This window comes from Cololabis saira, chromosome 13 (assembly GCF_033807715.1).
Source record: "Cololabis saira isolate AMF1-May2022 chromosome 13, fColSai1.1, whole genome shotgun sequence".
NCBI lineage: Eukaryota > Metazoa > Chordata > Actinopteri > Beloniformes > Belonidae > Cololabis > Cololabis saira.
In genome coordinates, this window is record NC_084599.1 from 23002604 (window position 1) to 23023103 (window position 20500).

The following is a 20500-nucleotide window of genomic DNA, read 5'->3' on the forward strand; positions in this document are numbered from 1 at the left end:
CACGACCGTCGGGGTTCCTGCAGCCAACAGCGAAGCCGGCACGGGACTCGCGACTTGTCTCTGATAAAGGCTTCGTTTCGATAAAGGCGACGTCACATCCGCAGGACAGCGCGGGAAATTCGGGCCCAGAATTGCAGCACATTTTGCAGCACACAGCCTGTTCAAGGCAACGGAGAGATATGCTAGAGGGCTCATTCTTTTTGGTTTGGAACGCTTCATCTGACATTATTACTAGAAAACTTAAAACGTATATGCATTTTTTTCATAAATCCTGCCTCATGCTCCTTTAAAGGTTCTATAGAAATTCAGTGGGTTTGTATCAGCCAGGCTCTGCTAATCGACAGCCTTGATAGATAGATCATGAGCAAGTTTGACTATTTCTATACAAGCATCTTCTTTAGCATTTTGCTGTTCTAGAGCGTTCAAATGTGTGTGCTAACACAATGCCAAGAGGAAAGATATCACAATGACATCACAGCAGCAAATGTTAATGTCCATCAACCTGGGAAGTATTGGAAGGGCCTGCACTAATTATATTGTGCCTTTTTAACCTTTTGTAGGTTCTTAAAAGCCTTTTACAAGGTGTTTTTCACCTGTTCCCATAAGCACAATCATGGGATCAAAGGATACTTCAAAGGATCAAATCAAGGATACTTAGACATGTGTTAGGGAGGGGAGCTGCCAATCTCTCAGTTGGAGGATGACCTATTTTACTAACTGAGACATGGCCACCCCCTGTTATTGAACCATTTCCTAACATATGAAGCACATCATATTGAAAAGAATTATGTGCATAGTGGAGTGTTCAGAGTAATCACAGATTAAATGAAACTTGAGATATTTGCAGTATATCAGCAAAAAACACATACAATCAACTGTCAAGCATGGTGGTGGAAGGCTTATGATAAGGTCTTGAGGCTGTGCACCTCGGCCCTGAACTCCTCTGCATACCTAAATATCTAGAGACAAATGTGATGCCATTTTTGCGACAGCTGAAGTTGATCCAAACTGCGTCATGCTTCGGGACAATGATCAATAACGCCAGCAAAACTACAGCACAATGGTTGAAATAGGAAAGGAAAGAATGTGCTGCTCCCAACTGCCTCAAGACTCCAACACAATGAAACACTGCGGTGAAGCGCAGAGCGCTGCAGAAACAGATGCTTGAAAACATCAATGCACTAAAACCGTGTTGTAAGGACTATAAATAGTGCAAATTCCCTCCACAACAATGCCACATTGTGACGACAACGTACATTAAATGTTAAAGTTGTTGACGAAGGTGATTCTACAAGCAAGTGAATTCTGGTGTGTATTCGGTTTTTCCACACACACATCTCCTGTTTTTTAGTTTTGGTTGAATAAATAATGACATGGTTGAATACTTTCCGTGTATGAGAGGTTCATTAACCTTCTTTGAAGCCCCGGTGAAAACCAGAAACATTGTTTTAATTATGTCGTGATATGTGAAATAGCAGAACGGAAAGAGGTTGTATTTTCTCTTTCACACGACTGCTCCTCAAGTTCTGCTGACATCTCCTCATTGTGGTCACACATCGTAATGTAGAGGCGCTTTTTGAATGCTTTGTTTACCGCTTTTCATTTGCCACATGCTGGTTTAGAGATGTAAAAGATGTTCCCGCTTTTATAGGCTCCCCCGTCATGCAAGTAAATACTTGAAAAATGATGTTACTGACAATAACAATAAATAACGCATTTAATGCAAAGATCCTCACTTGAAAACATCTGCTATTGCCGTTTTAAGTTCTGGGAAGCTATGCACACCAAACATTTTCAGAATACGGGTGGTAAGAAAGCAAAACTACTTGCTCCTGGGGGACAAACACAGCACAAACAGTCATAAACAGCATGAGCCCCCATACTTTGCTGCCAGCTCTCATTAATATCTCTCACTTGGACTGTTCCCACGCCTTACCCTCACTGAAAGCCCAACCAAAAGAAGAACCTCGAGGGAAGAAACGCGCTGAAAATAAGGGTGACTGCAGAACAAGTACTGGACATTAAAAGTCTTGTGGGTGCTGTTTCCACTCTGGCATGGAAGAGTACACACAATTTGTTATCTTGAGTGCACTTTCAGGTGGACCAGGAGTTATATTTCTTCCTCAGCAGATGTGGGATGAAACAGTAAAGAGGCAGAGAAGGAGCAGCGCAGAAACATTAAGTTCACACTTGTACTGCAGTGGACCCAGATACAAAACACAGAGCGCTTTTAAACGGAGGGCTCAAGCAAGTGCACAAAGAGCTTAAATCCTATTGTAAATCTAATGAATAAAGGGCTTTAGATCTGATTTGCCAAGACAACCATTTATAATCCGTGTTACAGGATAGATTCCAGATAAAAACTGAATTCATGTTGTCAAGGACTGTGTTGAAGGTATTTGTACATTACTTGACTCCATCAGTCTGTGCTGTACTTGTAACTTTACAACAGCTTGCAACAACTTATCTATTTAAATCACATTTAGAAGGGAAGTGGGTAGTTTATTGTACTTCTTTATTAGAATAGTATACAATCTTAAACTAAACAGCTAGAAGACTTAAAAAACTGTCATGATATAATGACACACAGAAACACAGAAAGTAAATATACTTTGTGCAATCCATTAGTACAAAAACTCTTTCAACACTGACAACTTATAAAAGACAGAAGACCAGAACTGTATTATTTGACCACAAAAATACCTTCGTCATGCTTCATGCTTATTGTGCATATTGTTTTTGTGTCATTTACACGCTGCAAAAACTCAAAATCTTACCAGGAATATTTGTCTTATTTCTAGTTAAAATGTCTAATTTTTAGTCAAAAAATCTCATTACACTTAAAACAAGAGTCATTACCAGAAAAATAACTTGTTATTTGACAATTTTCACCTGTTTCAAGTAAATTTTCACTTGAAATAAGTAGAAAAATCTGCCAGTGGGACAAGATTTATCTTCTCATTACAAGCAAAAAAATCTTGTTCCACTGGCAGATGTTTCTACTTATTTTAAGTGAAAATCTACTTGAAACAGGTGAAAATTGTTGTTTTTTTCCAGTGATGAGTCTTTTTTTAAGTGTAATGAGATTTTTTTGACTAAAAATTAGACATTTTTACTAGAAATAAGACTATATTCTTGTTAATATTTTGAGTTTTTGCAGTGCACCTCTGGTACACTATTACACCAGAGGTGTGCAGAGCAGCAGCAGCACCTCTTATCTCTGTACATCAGGTTTCTGCAGCATCATCATCATCAGCTGATGAGGAATGCAGCAGGTAATGTCTAGCAGAACAGGCCTCCCCCCAGGTGGGAAGACAACAACAGTATCCCACTCATGCATCCTCCATCATCCCTCCTCTTACCTTCAGGTAAGCCAGCTGGAGGTAGTTGTAGGGGATCCTCCTGTTGAAGTCCTGCACCACATCCTCGCTGACTCGGTGTAAAGACTGGGTACCGAGTTTCTCCTCGATGCACTGGCTCATACAAGCAGCCCTCCGAAGGACCACGTCGAAGAAGCGCAGGTCTGAGTGTGTCTCCTCAAACGGATGCTGGTCCTGGCAGCTCAGCCTGCAGCGGACCTTGGTGCGTCGGACCTGCGCGTAACTGCTGAGCGCTCCCTCCATGTGGCGCACCGCACTGCCGTAGTCGCTGGTGTAAAACGCCTGCACGGCATTGTCATATAACAGGTCGTAAGGCTCCAGGAAAGCAGAGGAAAACACCTCGGACTGCAGGACAAGTGACAAGAAGACCACAACCGGAGACGCGTTTGTATTCATCCTCTAGCTTCGGGTCCAAACTGAGAGGAGCGACGGACGGGGCTGGGAGTCGCAGTCACAGCAACCAGCGCGGCCTCGTTTTACAGTCCATTTAAATGCTCCCTCGCAGAGACATTCAGGGCGGAAATAAGGTTTGTCGAGCGGGGACACTCATTTTGTTGTGTGACCCCTCTCTGGTTCCTGTAACTCCTCCCCTCCAACAAATGAATGGCCGGCGCACAATCACGGCGCACAAGTGGGACAGGCGGGTGGGTGTCTGCACCAACGCAGAGCCTACGGCGTAGGGTACGCGGCGACGCGCACCGTACGTAGCGGGTCGCCGCGTACCTTACGCCGTACCCTACGGCGTAGGCTCTGCGTCGATTTAACGCGGACCATAATTTAGGCTCGTGTGGGGGCTCAAACATGAGCCAAAGCCCCTTTAATTTCCCCAGTCTTTGTTTCCATTGCACAAAAGATGCGTTTAATTACGACGGAGTATTAGGGCCAAACAAAAAACAAAAAAAGGAAATTACGAGAAAAAAGTCATAATGTAATGAGAAGTCGTAAAATTATGAGAATAAAGTAATAATATTACGAGAATAAAGTCGTAAAATTACGAGAATAAAGTCATAATATTACGAGAATATAGTCGTAATATATTATAAATATATAAATATAACTTCACAAGTTGCTCAATATTCCTCATTTTAACACAGGGAGAAGATGATCTTCCTGTTAGAGTTCTCATAAATTATATTCTCATAATATTACGACTTTATTCTCGCAACATTACGACTTTATTCTCGTAATGTTACCACTTTATTCTCGTAATTTTACGACTTTATTCTCATACGACTTTATTCTATTACAACTTTATTCTCGCAACATTACGACTTTATTCTCGTAATTTTACGACTTTATTCTCATTATATTATGACTTTATTCTTGTAATTTCCCATTTTTTTTGTCTTAGTTTGGCCCTAATACTCCGTCGTATTTAATCAACAAAGTCTTCAAAAAGAAAAAAAAGTTAAAGATGAGACTGTGATCTCTAGACGTGAGGAAACTCTCAGGTAAGGCCGAGGATGTAGCAGGTCTTCCTCAAACTGGTTCTTGTGTCAATCACAAATGAGTAGTTTTCTAAACAAAGATAACGCAAGTTTAAAAAAAAGTACACACCATTTAATTGTCTCTCGAATTAAATACTTATAAATACATATAATGTAACCTAATACTAAAAAGATTCTGTGTTCATATGAACTCAAAATTACTTCTAATAAACCAAAAAAGTACACCCTTTTTGAGATGTCCTCTGGAAGCCATCGACAAAAGAAACGTGGGCATGAATGAGCAACAAACCTTTGCTTGTAGTGGAGATTGTCTCCCTCTTCAGGCTATTTTATGTATCAACAGCTTAATTTTAAGCCCCTGCTCTCCGTCTCTGCTAGCTCGGCAATTTATTATGAATAAATCAATAAAACCAAACACCAACCTGTCAAACAGTTATAAAGTCATTACGAGTGGACCCAAGAACTCGAAGGCTGAAATAGATGGAGTGATAGAGGACTTTATTGAGGCCAAATATATACAACATAAAAGATAACAAAATACTAGGCTGCTGAGATGAAATATTAAGTTTTGAAAACAGAAAAGTAAAAACATTTTACAAAACTGTGAATTTGGAGTAAAACGCAAAAATTGAAAATAGTACAAAAGTTCCGAAGACTATAGTCTGCCTTTTTAATGAGTTTGTTCAGTTGTCGTTGGTGTCCTTTGCTTTGATCCCTGGTCCCTGTACTCATTGACCCGTCTGCTCACAACAGCACCTTGATGACAGCCCTGTCATCAGAGAATTTCTGCAGTGACATGACTCAGTGCCGTACTTAAAGTCTGTGAGGTGGGTGGTGAAAACAAACGGCGATTGCACAGGCCCCGGGGGGAACGAGGTGTTACTTGTCAGGTGCTCAGGCACACAGTTCTGCCGTCTCACAGATGTGGGTCTGTCTGGCAGTCATCAATCCACGTAACACGGGGAGTATCAATCTGCATGTTCTTAAGTTTTTCCCACAGCAATTGAGGAGTCAGAGAAAACCATCACATAATATGGCGTTGTAGAGTTACTTAATGTTGGATTCAATTTCATTTAAATGCAATTATGTTATCGCTGTTTGAGTTTCTCTGTATATCTGTGTCTGTTGTATTAAGAAAATTAACATACTGCCTCTTGAGAACTGGATTTTGTTTTCATTATTATGTTAGTGTATACGGTATGTCCTGGTGGGAGTCAGACTAAAATGCTTGAGATAAATAAAACTCAGTACAAGGTATCTCAAATAGAGTGCTACATTTTTGCTCTCAAAGTTACGTAGGGATTACTTCAGAGAAGCAACAACCGGCCACCTTCGCTTGAAAACCAGCAGACGGTGGCCATCAGCTCTGTATTTTGCACTCCCTGTGCTGTTCTTTTCTGGGAGTTCAGGAAGGGCTGGTCACCTTCAGAATCTCAGGGGCAGAATGTCACTTGCGGGAACGATAGATTATATTTGCTGAAGACACAACATTCATTGTTTCAAAAGAAGAATGAGGTGATTTCTCCACACAGATACTGCCTGCTTTAAAGATAATTGCTTTGTATTTGAATGTTTTCAGATCTAATCCACAAACAGGATTTTAAATCAGTAATTCCAACTGTATTTACCTCTTTTTGCACCCTGTGTTTATTAATAGTTCTATACAATCAGTTATTAAACGGCTGATAGTACACATTAGGTTAGATTTGTATGATAATGACTTTGCATTCCATGGAAGGAAACCCAAACTGGGTCAGGAAGAAAATACTATTAACATTTCCGATGTTTTTCTCTCCTCTGACAGCAGCAGCCTAAATGGCTGTTTATAATATACAGTCGAGAACGTAATGAGAGTAGAAATTACAGGAAGGAAACTGTTTCAGTGTGAGAAAAACTCTCATTACTGGTAAAGTGCAGCTCATTTTGGGTGTTGTTACAGCAAACACAAATGTTTTGAACTTTCATTTCTTTTTTCATATATGATATATAGTAACATCTTGGGTTTTTGCTGATACATTTTATTGGGCTGCACAGTATTTATTTTACAGCCTAATAAATACATAGGCTACTAAATAAATACTTTGCTACATTATATAATTATTGTTCTACAACAGGAATATTAAAGTTGTGCTTACATTCATGCATTGGTAGAAATATTAAGGACATATAGTTGCCTCATTTGCAGGCTGTATACTTTTCTGCATCTATATAAGGTATAAAGAGAATATACTGTTCTAAAGTGGGTCATTCTTCCAAATAAATTGTGTTACATTCTGTTCTTAAAGTGTAATTTTTTGAAAATGTTGATTTTGAGTTTCATTAAAAGAAAAGCATCAATTTCCCTCAATTGGAGGCAAAAGTGGCACTGATTTTACTTTAAGGTAGGCTAAATAATCCTACATGATTTCTAACCTATTGTTTGTCAGGTTGAGGATATGTTTCTTCATCATTCACTAGCTGCCCATCTCTTGGGTACACTGTGAAAAAATAAAATAAAATCATACACAGTCCTAGTTTCCATGAACTGAAAACAGATTCAGGCCAGTCTGACCCCAGAACCATAACAAACATTGCTCCAGCGCCAGGAGGAGGGTGTGTGCTTGTGTACATGAAGTGGGAGAGCGGGAAGAGGTTTGGGAGATTTCATGATGGCCTGTGTTTTTTCCAGGAGAACTGGAAGGATGGGAAGGGAGGAGCTAACTCTGTGTTTTGTTGATGGTTTCATTCAAATATCAACAGATGTGACGTCATCCGGAAATCCCTTACCCCAACTTTAATATGGCTGCTTGTCATTATTGGTATATGACAGAAAACAGTTGTAATGTAAAGCAAGATGACAGTTTACTTCTTTGCCTGGACATTTATCCCAGTTCTTTTTCTTTTGATAAAAAGTATTAATCTGGTTCTTTTAGGTTCAAATTTGATTTCAAGGGGACGCCATTGGATAGGCATACAATCAATCATAGAAACACATAAGAATCAATAAAAGACATCACAAATGGCACACAGAGGAGCAGGAACTGGTAAAGGGCTGTCGCCGGTTTTACACATAAAAACAACTTGTTGATCCACAGTGTTCTTGGCAATTCTGCAGCCATCTTTGTCGTTTTGAGTGCAATTGCTTTGGTAAGTTTTGTACCGATTGAAACAGCTGTGAATGGGAAGGATACCAGGCCCATTCATGCCCGGAGATTGGTGTGAAGTGAATGGATATTACAGGTCAAACTACACCATACCATTTACAGAATAATGAGTCATTTAATGAAGAAAACACTTCTGCTTTTACATAAATACATTAAAAAAGGATTATGTAAATTCCTTACCAAACTCACTTGACCTTAAAAATATACATCTATATTTCTGAAAAAACCTGTCTTGTGTAATTTTATATGAATATGCCAACCACAGTATATTTGTAACTATGTACAGCATTAATAATCTTAAATGTGTTTCTTTATTTACTAGTTTGATGTTTGTTCAAAATCTAAATCTGCTTTCGCCAGGGATTTGAAAATAATTGAAATAATTAAGCTTTTGTACTATTTTACTGAAAGCCAGATAGAAGGAATTCACCTAAAAAACTTTATTTTTTCTTGAAAATGTACACAAAGTTGTTCTTGAAAACACCTTACAATGTGATTAACAATAAAAGCAACAAGACAAGTTTCAAGATCATGAATAAAAAAACAACACGAGACACATAATTCACAAACACATTAAACAAATGTATATTAACAACAGTGAAAAACTGAGGAGGTTTGTATGGAAGATGGCGTTAAAAAAGTGCAATTTAACAAATTTAAAACAAATGTTCTTCACCATTAGGGAGATCTTTCCTGATTTCACAATTGTACAAAGTGACAAAGTCCTGCGTGACTTGAGTCAATTGTGACTCAACATTTTAGATTGCCTCTGAGTGATTGAATACTACATTTTTCACATTCTTACAGCTGAAATCAGGAAAACTCCCTGCTGCAGCCAATTTTGTACATAATACTGATCCTAATCTAATTATTGGATGAATGTAGGCAGTATTTTCATGATAATTCCACAGTGGGATGTCCTGGCTCTTCAACTAAACATAATTGGACTTGGGGTTTGCAGTAGGAAGAAGGTGGTTGGAGCTTATGGACTCAGACGACGGGGACCGCGAGCATCTCTGACAGCCCAGGAAAATGCCGCCAACCATAGTGAGAAGTCCACCAAGCCAGCTGACAAACACGGCGTGACCAAACTCTCGACTGCAAAGATATGCACACATTTAGATACACGAGCCTTTACAAGACCAGCATGAATAGCGTGTAAATGTGCATCGCCTTTCTCTTGGTGGCTTTTACCTTTGTAGCTTATGTGATTCCTGGAAGAGCTTAACAATCTTTGTGACATACCAAGACGTGATGATGATGGTCATTAATCCTAAGAGGAAAAGAAAATTAAACTACAATTATTCAGTTGTACCTTTGGTATGGACAGAAAATGAACCTGAACTCCTGATTATTAATTCTGTATTCATGCTTTTTTGTTTTTGTTAACCAAAGCCACGAGACTAAACATGTTCTGTTTCAGATCACATGAAGAAAAATAAAGAATAGCGATATGATTATCAAAATAGTTCCCAATTACTTTTTCTATCATTAACTAATGAAGTATCTGAGACATTTTCCACTTAAAACATCATTATTCTGTTTGTGTTTGCTGGCTCAGCATTAAGAACAATGTAACTGGCTATTACATGAGAATTTCCACACATTACTCAGTTATATCAAAACAGAATATTTAAATTAAAATGTCCAATACAAGAAAACCTGCATGATAGTTAAACAATAGAAACACACATGTACCACAGACCAAGTCATTTTCACCCTACCTTGGTCCTCATGTTATTTTCTCATGGACATTTTTTTTAACAAGTTGAAGCATTACATTCCCAAATAGGTCTGCTTTGGTTTCTTCTTTCCATAAAACTTTTTTTTTTACAGAAAGTCAACTTATCTGTCAAAGTTTTTGAAATACTCAGTCTTTTTTATTTTTGTGTCTTTCATTTGCTGTGTCTTCTTTTGTTCTTGCCCATGGAGTTAAGGTGAGTTCTGTAAGTTTAGGTGTCCTGTGTATGTTATAGTCTCAAGCTGCCACTACACGTTGCTTTAGGTCATACTGAAGTTATCTTGACTTTTGGCACCAATACTCTCAGATTTTTATTTTTGGGTTTCTTTATCGTGACTCTTCCTGGTCATTTACAGCTCTATGACTTTGAAATATCTTGGAATCATTATTAAACGTTTAAGCAAACATTTTTGTACAATAATTGCCTTGTTGCATTTGAATTGAAGCATTTCTTTTACATCTTTTTTTGATAATAACATTTTTGAGTTTCTTGGACTGCTTTACTGTAAAACAGAAAAGCAACTGACAATGTAATTCTATTAAAAGCTTTAGTTGTTTCGAATAACACTGCACATTTTATTGACTACATATTATTTTTACAATATTACATTTTTTTTTCTGAGGATATTCTACATTGTGATTTGACAAAGTTATTCCATCCCAGTTATCCCAAGGACTAAACGCACCTGCAGTCATGAACAGGATTCCTCCGATCCGAGATATCCTGGATTTACTTGCGGGCATGCTGTCCATGAAGTGGGTGCACTTCATTCCAATGATGGAGACCATCAAGGCAATAGCGGAGAGGAAGAGAGTGACCAGCATCACAGCTCTGGTCGCCTGGATTTCAACTTCAGGAGCACAAGTGCAAATGATGGTTCAGTTAACAGATAGTGTGCTAATCTCTACGTGTGACAGTCCTTGGACAACAGAGTCTTTACTGAAGCTAGATGGATTACAACCATACAGTTTTTAGAAAATAGAAGTTAAAGTAAAAGCCATGAATCTAGAAATATACAACAAAATCAGTGGCAGGACTGCGCTCCACAAGAACAATCATATCTCTATGTATTACAATGAGGTCAAAAAGTCAGATGCGGTCAATCCAAACCATGATACTATTAAAAAAAATTGAAAAAAACCCTTGGTTATTTTTAGCAGCTTTCTTCCATTGGAAGGTATCTCAGCGAACAATGTGCAGGAGGAGACACAGGCCCAAAACTTACTTGCCAGTTTCAGCACTGATTTGTGATTTTCACAGGTTGTTCTCTCAGTGCCGCTGCAGGCCATCCACAAGCCCTCGTAGGTGTAATGTTTGCCCTGCACCTCCTTCCTCCACTCGACCATGATCGTAGAGGCAACAGTGGCAGCAGTTCCGACCAGAGAGAGGAAGAAACCCAGCAGCTGCAGTCCGGAGCTGGCCATCCTTTCCAGATCACCAATCGGAAATATGAAAGCTTAAATGGCAGTTTCTAAATACAGGGACAATAATAATAATAATAATAATAATAATAACGAAGTAATTGGAACCGATGAAGTCAGTAGTTGTTAATTCACAGGAATCTTGCTTGTGAAATAAAGTCAGAGTTGCGCTCTGCTGCCGCCTCTATTTAAAGTCCAGCCTCATGACGCACGGCCCCGCTTCTCCACCTGCGGTGTGATGGGAGGAGACGGCCGCTGCTGCTGCAGGAGCTCTTATCAGCTACTGGTCATGCTCACGGGTTCTGAACAGGCTATCCGAAAGAAAGATTATTTTAAGATGAGTTTATTTAGGTCACAGAATTTCAAGTTGTATTTTCAAGTATATGTGACTGACTGACAATAACTCTCCTCGGCGAGAATCAAAACAGTGTCACTTTTAATAGTCACAATTTATGCCTGTCAGATATGAATACATTTAGAAAACATCCCAACTGTCAAAACCACGAATCCTGATAAGTGTCTGGTCAGGGGGAATTTCACTAGGCTACTCACTTCATTTTTATTGCATGTTTGACTTTGCAGTTAAACTTTGGTCACATGTACACTTTCCTTTTTTTTTTTAAATAAAACTGATGGACATATTTTTAGGGATCGATTTGGTGGGCTGTTGCGCATGAGGGGTCCAACGGTTTGAGCTCATGCTAATATTAAATGTGATGACTGTTTTTGCTTTGTAATTTCAAAAAGGTATAGCTACTTTTACTTTGTTGTGAAGTTGAATTTAAAGTATGCATTTCCCTGTCTCAAAATCCAGCAAAGTCTGAAACTTTCCAGGAACTTGGTTCATCTTCATATTTAGGCTACATCTAGGATGTTTTATGTGACCTCCAGTTACAATAATTCTCCATCAAACCCACATATAATGATTACATGGATAACAATATTTTTTTTTTATCAGAATATGATGTGTTCGGGCACCAAACTGCCATTGTTGTAGCATTGTATCAGTATTACACCCCCAAAGGTAATGCCTTTGCTTCGACCTCTGCATGTGGCTGCAGAACAAAATGAGTTGAAGAAAAAACAAAACCTACAGAGGAGGCCTTTCACCCAAATAACTGAAGGTTAACATGAACAATTGTCATTCCTCTCCTTAGTAATTTACAGCGACAAGCTTGTGTTTACGGAGGCAAAGTCTTCATTTCACTCAGACGATTACCAGATTATTTGCCCATATTTGGTGAAGGGGATGCCAGTTTTGTAAACACTCAGATTTGTCTCTTAGATCAGATTAGTCTCCACCCTTTCCTGAAATAAACCTCCATCAAATCATTTCCCTTTATGCCAGGCCACAGCCCCCACCGAAACCTGACCCAATCAAACTCCCCCCTTTAGAAGTGTTTACTTCATTTAGAGGACTTGAATTTTGTTTATTTTATTTCTTAATAAAGTCCAGGGAGTGCATGTTGGATGTTTGCATCATGGTACCAGATGGTTGTAACAATATATGGAAACTTGCTTCTGGCGGTTTTAAGGCACCTTTAATGCTAAAAGCTATCAAAGAACGGAGATCTAAGACATTCTTTTTTCTGCTGCAAGTTGGATCTGTAATTTGAAGAATATATGTCTCATCCATTGTTCTAGTAATTTGTCCTCCCACACGAGCGGTGTGTTGTGTCAAATGTGTTTCATTGTGTGATTCACAGCTGAGTCTGGTTCATCCACCATATTACAGGTTTTTGGTAAATGTGATCACTGATGGTGTCTCTACTTGATGAACAGATGGCAGTTTGGCAACAGCAGTAACTGAGTCAGGGGCCTGATCGCTTGAATCTGTTTTATTACATAGCTTGCCTCGATCAATGTTTTGGGAGTTGATCAATATATATCTTATCTTTGCTCACTATCTTGTTACAGAAATATGAAGAAAAGACGAAAAAAGGCTGCGGTTATAGAGTTATTCAGTTTTACAGTTAAAGTTCATTAACTTGGGATTACCTGATCAGGCACGATCGAATAAATCTAACTTCTCTCTGGATTCTCCACAACGATCAGATGACCTTGAGAAAGCCATGCACACATTCAATACAACTATAACCTTAATAAAAAGACCAATACCTTTAAAGAGACATTCACTTATTGCCCACCTACCAAAGCACTTTTATTTTGATCTGTTTTTTCTTAATAAACTATTTATCTTGACGTAGAGCCAAAAAATAATCATTTCAAGCATGACCTTTCTCAGCTTCTGAAGAAGATTTACACATAGGGTTTCATTATGAAACTATTTGGCCTGGTATCAGTCCAAATGATAAATTCTGATTTAATTCTTAATTTTTTTGGTAAAGTAACAGATCCTGAGGTCTGGATTGACCTACATTTTCACTTGGCATCCCCCCTACATTTTGTTGGTTTTAGGTTTAACTAAAAACCGCCGTCTCGTAGCTGTTTAATAATGAGCATTTCATTCTGTGACCAAACTAAAACTGACAAACAAATCACTTACGATAGTCAGAATGTTACCTGCAGGACTATGTTTAATTGTTGGTCTTCATTTTCTGTGATTACAATCAGTTTTGTGAATGGACCAAGTGGAGCTGCAGCTGATTTTGCATATGCATATTTGTTGTCAATAAAGGCTTGATCATTTTTATGATAATCAATCAATTGTTTATTTTCTGCTAGCATGGTCTAAATAGCTACCGGTAAGGTAAGCAAGGAGAGAAGGATAGCTGGTCGGGCCTAGTGTTTTTGACTCATGTTTGTTTCTTCTAGGCTCATACTCATGATTGTATAGTATGTATAGTATTTCAGTATGTATGTGTGCTCATGCCAGTTCACACTGCTCAAAGAGTCACACCAACTCATCAGTCATCATACAGCGGAGCTTCAATTATCTACAACTACATGTTACATAAAGAAACATTGGTAAGATAGATAGATAGATGCCACATTTGTGGTGGAACAGGCTTGCGCTCTCATATTATAAATGAAATGAAATGGCTTTTAAGAGGGATGCGCACTGACCTTTCAAGAGGTTGTTCCATAAACCCCTCCACACCATCCCACTGTCCCATTAGTTTAGCTTTTACTTGTTAGCATTTATACTTACCTGAATGCTTAGATACAAAGGAAGCTCTTTCAAATTAAATGGTTATTGTATCCATCACAAGAAGAAGAAATAAAAGAGGGGAAAAGTACAAAACATGAGTGTTCAGAAAATTATATCATAGGCTATTGACTGGTATTACCCAAATGTATTTATAATTATTCAAATTATTATATTGGACACCAGACTCTCAGTTCTTTATGAACTGTAACTTTTAAAGTTATCCCCGTTCAGAAAAGCACTCTATAACTTTCTCTATAACCTAGAGGTAGAAAAGTAATAAAAGTCTGTATTTTACTGAGATTTAACTTGATCTAAAATCAGTATTTTGAGCAACTTAATTATGCAGCCACAACAACTAAATGTATATATTTTGCACCTTTTGCACCTCATATTTTGTAGTTTATAGTTTCGGAAGTGCAGCTGAAGCCAAAAGGGCAAATGAGCTTTTGGCCGGGCAATAATAGCTCATGCCTGTTCAAGTCAGATTAGTATGATCAAAAAGAAATGCTAATATTTTTTGACGCTAATGCTTTCAATCGTCGTGGCACACGTGGCTGTGAGTCATCATCGTCAACACTGTGGGCTTTAAATGTTTGCATTTAAAAATAAATCATGTTTTCCCCGCTTCCCTTTTCAGTGCCATAGTGTCATCAGAGTACAGATTGTGTAAAAAAGGGGAAGAGGTCAAAAATTTTATGTGGATGTACAAACTAGTCGATAATTTTAGGACTTTCATCGTATAGTCATGGTTTGTTTCATAATAGGGGAGGACTGAATGTGTGTCACAGTTCCAATTATGGCCAAAGTGGCCTACTTTGTGGTCATAATGGCCGTTCAGCAGTTACACCCACTCCCGAACACCATGTAGACTCATGAGATGTTTGGGAAAACTAACACACACGCACGCACGCACGCACACACGCACGTGCACAAAAAGCTCCATTTAGTGTTACAGTCCACTTCCATCAGCTCCTCTGTATTTCTGAGTTATATAAAAACGACAACATTAAACAGAGTTAATCATAAAGATTACTGTGGTAATGTTGGACTAATCTAGTATCTCACACGTGTTTTCAGCATTTTTCAAACAACAAAAGGACATTGATGTAAAAGATACAGAGAAAGCCAACCAGATGTTGTTGACGGTAAAGAGTTGGAATATTCTGTTGATAGATTATATGATCTCAACTTTACTTTAATTCAAACTTCTCACAGGAGGAAGCCTTTGCTTCTGTCCATGTTCAGACTTCAGGCAGCCATTGCTTGAGAGGATTCTACACAAATAAAGATCAAATACTCTTTAAGGTTGTTTCATATTAAAGAGTCCTTAACACTTGAAATTAAAACCAGAGCATTCGACTAAATCTGATTTAAGTCAAAAGCATGAGAGACAAAAAAAATCATATAAAGCTGTCATTTATATTTTTGGTGAAGAGATGAAATAAAACATGTGTTATTTACATAATTTCTTTTGCAAATGGGTAGAACTGTGTATCTATAATAGTGTAGAAGTTAAAATCCCTTTAGACAAAAACAGGAAATTAACTTTGCCACCGAAGGGAGATTATTTACGTGGACTAGTTAACGTTTGTCCGTTTATGTGAACATGACTCATAAAATGTCTAAAAGCTATTTGTAAATAAAATTACTACTTTAGGTTATCGCTGCTAAAGGTGGATCTAAAAGCTGTTATATGTGCAGAAAAATAAAATAATGGCATAATGAAAGACATTATATGTCGTTGTTGAAGCATATTAAAATCCACTATGATGATTAAAAAAATGTTTTATAAATAACAGTATTAAAAAGGGGGTAGTAACTTTTGCATGTGACTGTATCTAGTCTTTCATTCAGTGAGGTGTCTGAGACTTCCATACAGCGGTTTATTCCTGTCCAGGGTCACGGGGGTCTGCTGGAGCTAATCCCAGCTAATTTCAGGTGAGAGGCAGGGATTCACCCTGGACAGGTCGCCAGTCTATCGCAGGGTCACATATATACACAGACAACCAGACACACTCACACTCACACCTACGGACAATTTAGAGTCATCAATTAACCTAGTTATGAATGTTTTTAGACTGTGGGAGGAAGTCGGAGTAACCGGAGGGAACACAAGCAAGCACGGGGAGAACATGCAAACTCCCCACAGAAAGCCCCCCTCCGGGCCTGGGAGTCGAACTAGGAACCTTTTTGCTGTGAGGCAACACAGCTAACCACCAAGCCACCAAGCTGCCCTCAAAGAGAGGTTATTTGAGTTAATCTAGTTTGAGCTGCATCATGATTTTATTTATTAATTAATTCATCTTACACGACTTTGAAATGAAAATGTTGAGGTTCTCTTTGGGAGTGACAATGATGGATAGAATCAGGAATGAGTATATCAGAGGGATGGTACACATAAGATGTTTTCAGAGAGGCCAGATTGGGATGGTTTGGACATGTACGGAGGAGAGATAGTGAATTTATTGGGAAAAGGATGTTAAGGTGGGAACTAACAGAAAGGAGGCCTAGAAGAAGACCAAAAAGGGGATATATGGACATATGTAGTGAAGGAGGACATGAGGTTGGTTAGTGTGGAAGAGGATGCAGGGGATAGGGGTAGATGGAAACGGATGACTTGCAGTGGCGACCCCTGAAGGGAGCAGCCAAACGGAAAAGAAGAAGAAGATTTTACACTACTTTGCAGTAAAAAGAAACCATTTACAGCCCAATAATCACGCATAGCCAGACTTAATCAGGCATCTGTTACTAGAACTGTATTATAAAAAAATATACTCATGCAAAGAGAATTTCCCTGGCTTACTGTAGATAGATAAATATATATGGGACATCATACGCCACTTGGGGTGACATTTCCAGCCCAAGAGACACATTGAAGGTGGTGTTTGTGGTCAAGGACACTTGCTCCTGTCACCTGGAGAAGCAGGCGATTGAACCTTTGACCACCTTCCAATTGGCAGACAGCCACTTTCCTTCCTGCACCTCAACTTGAGCAGGTTTAAAGAAAAGCCAGCATTAGAAAAGCCAGAAGTAATACTGTCCTTTTTTTTTCTTGTCTCATTATAGTAATTACAGGTCATCAAAGTAATTTCTAGATAGATTCATGTAAGGAGATTATTTTCTTCCCTGGATGAGTTTTTTGCGTGACTTCCTGCAAGTGCTGCCCTCGTTCTCATCATCCTTTCACAAAAAAAGAAAACAGGCATCAGGGAGGAGCTTCTGATGCAGTGGAAAGCTCAGTTCAGGACACAAGGGCAACCCACTGGAGTTAATTACACCCAAATATTTATTTAGTTTAGCTGCTGATTAGAAAGAATGGGAGCAAAGCAGCAGGTTCAAGTCGCGTGCCTTTCCGTAATTTCTCAAAAACATAACAAGAATGGGCCCTCACTCAAAAGGAAAGCAAAAGGATAAAGAAGTTATACCCCTTCAGGGTACCACAGCCAAAGCCTGTATGGAGCAGTAATCAAATGATTTGCCCCACTGAAAAATGTAGTATATGTGAAATATGCCATCTAGTGGCGTCTCTGAGAACAACAACTACCATCAGCAAGTGTCAAAGAGGACATGCAGAGAAACCTGTCAGAACACTTTGTACCAGTAGTTTATAGTTTCTGATTTTAATTACATCTTCTCTATTATGTGAACAAAATGTGCAGTGGGATTTACACGTGTATTTGCCTGGAGAAACATCCAAAGAGTTACCTGTATTAGCACATCATTTATATTCAGTAGTAGTGTTTATGTTTGTTAGTGCCAACATATACTGCAGGAGTCTCTTATCTGAAGAACTACAGCGTTCTTACAGGCACAGATTCAGATAATCCGAAACAGGGACTCCAGTTGTTTCATTTTTTGTATTTATAGCATTATTTCTTACAACTCCCACAGTTGATACAACACCAGATATAACATTAATTACTAGAAGGACTTTCAAGAATAAAAAACGATTACTCTTAAAGAGTTACTCTTAAGACATTAGAAAATGTACGTGAGAATCTTTTAGAGAGCAGCAGAAGTCATTGGCTTATTCTGACAGAGAAAAACAGGTTTTCAGAAATAAAGATTCTCCTGGCTGTTTTCTCTCAATGAAATACTCCTCAGGATGATGAATACTGGTGTTAATCAGCCCAATAGCTTGACTTACAACATAAGATCCTCCGCCATTGAACCAATTGTCTTTTAAACAGGAGAGTAGTTTTGCAACATAATCCTCAACCTGGTACGAACTCTTGTAAAATAGCAGTGACATAACTTCATGTGACACTTGCAGGTAAATTCACTCCTTAACAGCGGAAGTAAGAGCTTTTGAACACAATGAATCAAAGTCACATGAAAATCATATGTTTCAAATGGTAAAGAAATGATCAGACCTACTAAGTGCATGATAGGATGCACTGAATGGGCTCAAGACATGCAGCTCTGTGCTTGATTTGCTGAATGTTTTGTTTCTGCAAAACACCTGTATAATGAAATCCATCCATTTGCTACACTACACTGGTCATGTGGACACTTCATTTCAGATAAATCATGTAACAATTGTATTCTGAGGGCTTATTGCGCTGCAACTAATTACATGCCTTTCTATGGGTTCTTGGTTTTAGCACCAACTGTATCAGCTGATTAACATCGTAAAATAAATTCAGCGGTTCCCTGTCCTTTTAGTGCATGCTTAAACAAAACCCAGAAGATTGCCTTGGCATGTGTGGAGCGGTGACTCTGCATTGATGGGCCTGGCTGCTGCTCCAAACCAGTCTGATGTCATTCCTGCATCAGGCACAGCACTCAGAGCCTGGAGGCCAAACGGCCTGGTGATTTTTTTCAGTCGATAATGAGAATGCCTTCTGTCGTCCTGCATGCCGGCTTTCTGGGTAAATTAACCTCTGCGATTCCTTTTCAGTCTTGAAAAATGTGACAGGCCTGTTGAAATGCTCTGACAAGTGTCAGATTTTACATTCAGTAGATTAGTATAAAGCGGTTCATAACTAGTGTTTAGTAGCATATTAACATATGTGTATATGTGCAAACATAGACAAAAAATAGTGCCGTAACCTGCATTACTTTAAGTGCTCTTGTTCATAGGGTTGTTCTGGGAACAACCCTATGTAAGATTAAATCTTTTCTCTGAATGCAGCTTTCGCTCACGTTTTGGAAAAGAGAGCAATCCCGTTAGATTAGGCTTTCTTGTTGACAGCACATGTATAGAATGCTTGGAGGGAATAAATATTGTGTGTATAGGCTCAGTTTGAGCCAATGTTTCTGGTTTCTGATCTCCCACTAGTTTTTAACTGCCATTGTTTATGTAATAATTGCTTGGGGGTCATGTTCTGGGTCTCTGGAAAGCGCCTAGAGACAACTTTTGTTGTATTAGACGCTATACAAATACAATTGAATTGAATTGAATTGATTTTTGTTCATAACCCTCACATTTTGACCGACAAGTGTAGGTCTCTCTCTCTTTCAAAGACTGCGTGGATTCACCCTGCTGAGGGCTGGGATCGTTTCAGCATATTACAAAACAGTCCTCTGACTACCTCCACCGGTTTTTCCTGAAGATAAGCCTCAGGCTTCATCAAAGCTAGAAAAAAAAAAAAAAAAAAAAAAAAAAAAACCTCAACACATCCGACGACAGGAGTAGGGTCGCCACCTTTCAGAAATAGAAATAAGGGACGCCCCGATTTCAGCAGCGCAGGAGCCAAAAAAAAAGAAGCCCCAAAACTTCTAAACTGAATAAAAATGTGTTTATTTTATATGAAAAAACTAAATGCTTTGATTTAAAGTTTAAAGTGCTTTAATAGCATTGAACTAGCATGACTGTACAGACAGACAACCATACTAGCAACTGAAATAGCCTCCTATGCTACGTATGTCCACATCAGCCCAGATGTAGAATATAGCCTACAGGTGAAGAATATGGTGTAAAAGTTAATTTATTTCAATAATTCAACTAGAATATGGTGTAAAAGTTAATTTATTTCAATAATTCAACTAGAATATGGTGTAAAAGTTAATTTATTTCAATAATTCAACTAGAATATGGTGTAAAAGTTAATTTATTTCAATAATTCAACTAGAATATGGTGTAAAAGTTAATTATTTCAATAATTCAACTAGAATATGGTGTAAAAGTTAACTTATTTCAATAATTCAACTAGAATATGGTGTAAAAGTTAATTTATTTCAATAATTCAACTAGAATATGGTGTAAAAGTTAACTTATTTCAATAATTCAACTAGAATATTGTGTAAAAGTT

General features: G+C 38.4%; 2 protein-coding genes across 2 annotated transcripts in view; both read right to left on the minus strand.

Moving 5' to 3' along the window:
- Nucleotides 1–3951, minus strand: part of p3h2 (prolyl 3-hydroxylase 2) — a 68923-nt gene extending 64972 nt beyond the window's left edge. The window contains exon 1 of the mRNA XM_061738340.1: nt 3363–3951. Within this exon, the coding sequence (XP_061594324.1) occupies nt 3363–3776 (414 nt within the window). The 5' untranslated portion in view covers nt 3777–3951. The remainder of the gene's footprint in view (nt 1–3362) is intronic.
- Nucleotides 3952–8760: 4809 nt separating this feature from the next.
- LOC133458456 (claudin-19-like) lies at nt 8761–11207 on the minus strand. Its single transcript, XM_061738346.1, has 4 exons — nt 10939–11207; nt 10399–10563; nt 9166–9244; nt 8761–9069 (listed from the first exon to the last, which is right to left on the minus strand). The coding sequence occupies exons 1-4, from the start codon at nt 11135–11137 to the stop codon at nt 8904–8906; spliced, it is 609 nt and encodes a 202-aa protein (XP_061594330.1). The 5' UTR covers nt 11138–11207; the 3' UTR covers nt 8761–8903.
- Between the last annotated feature and the right edge of the window lie 9293 nt (nt 11208–20500).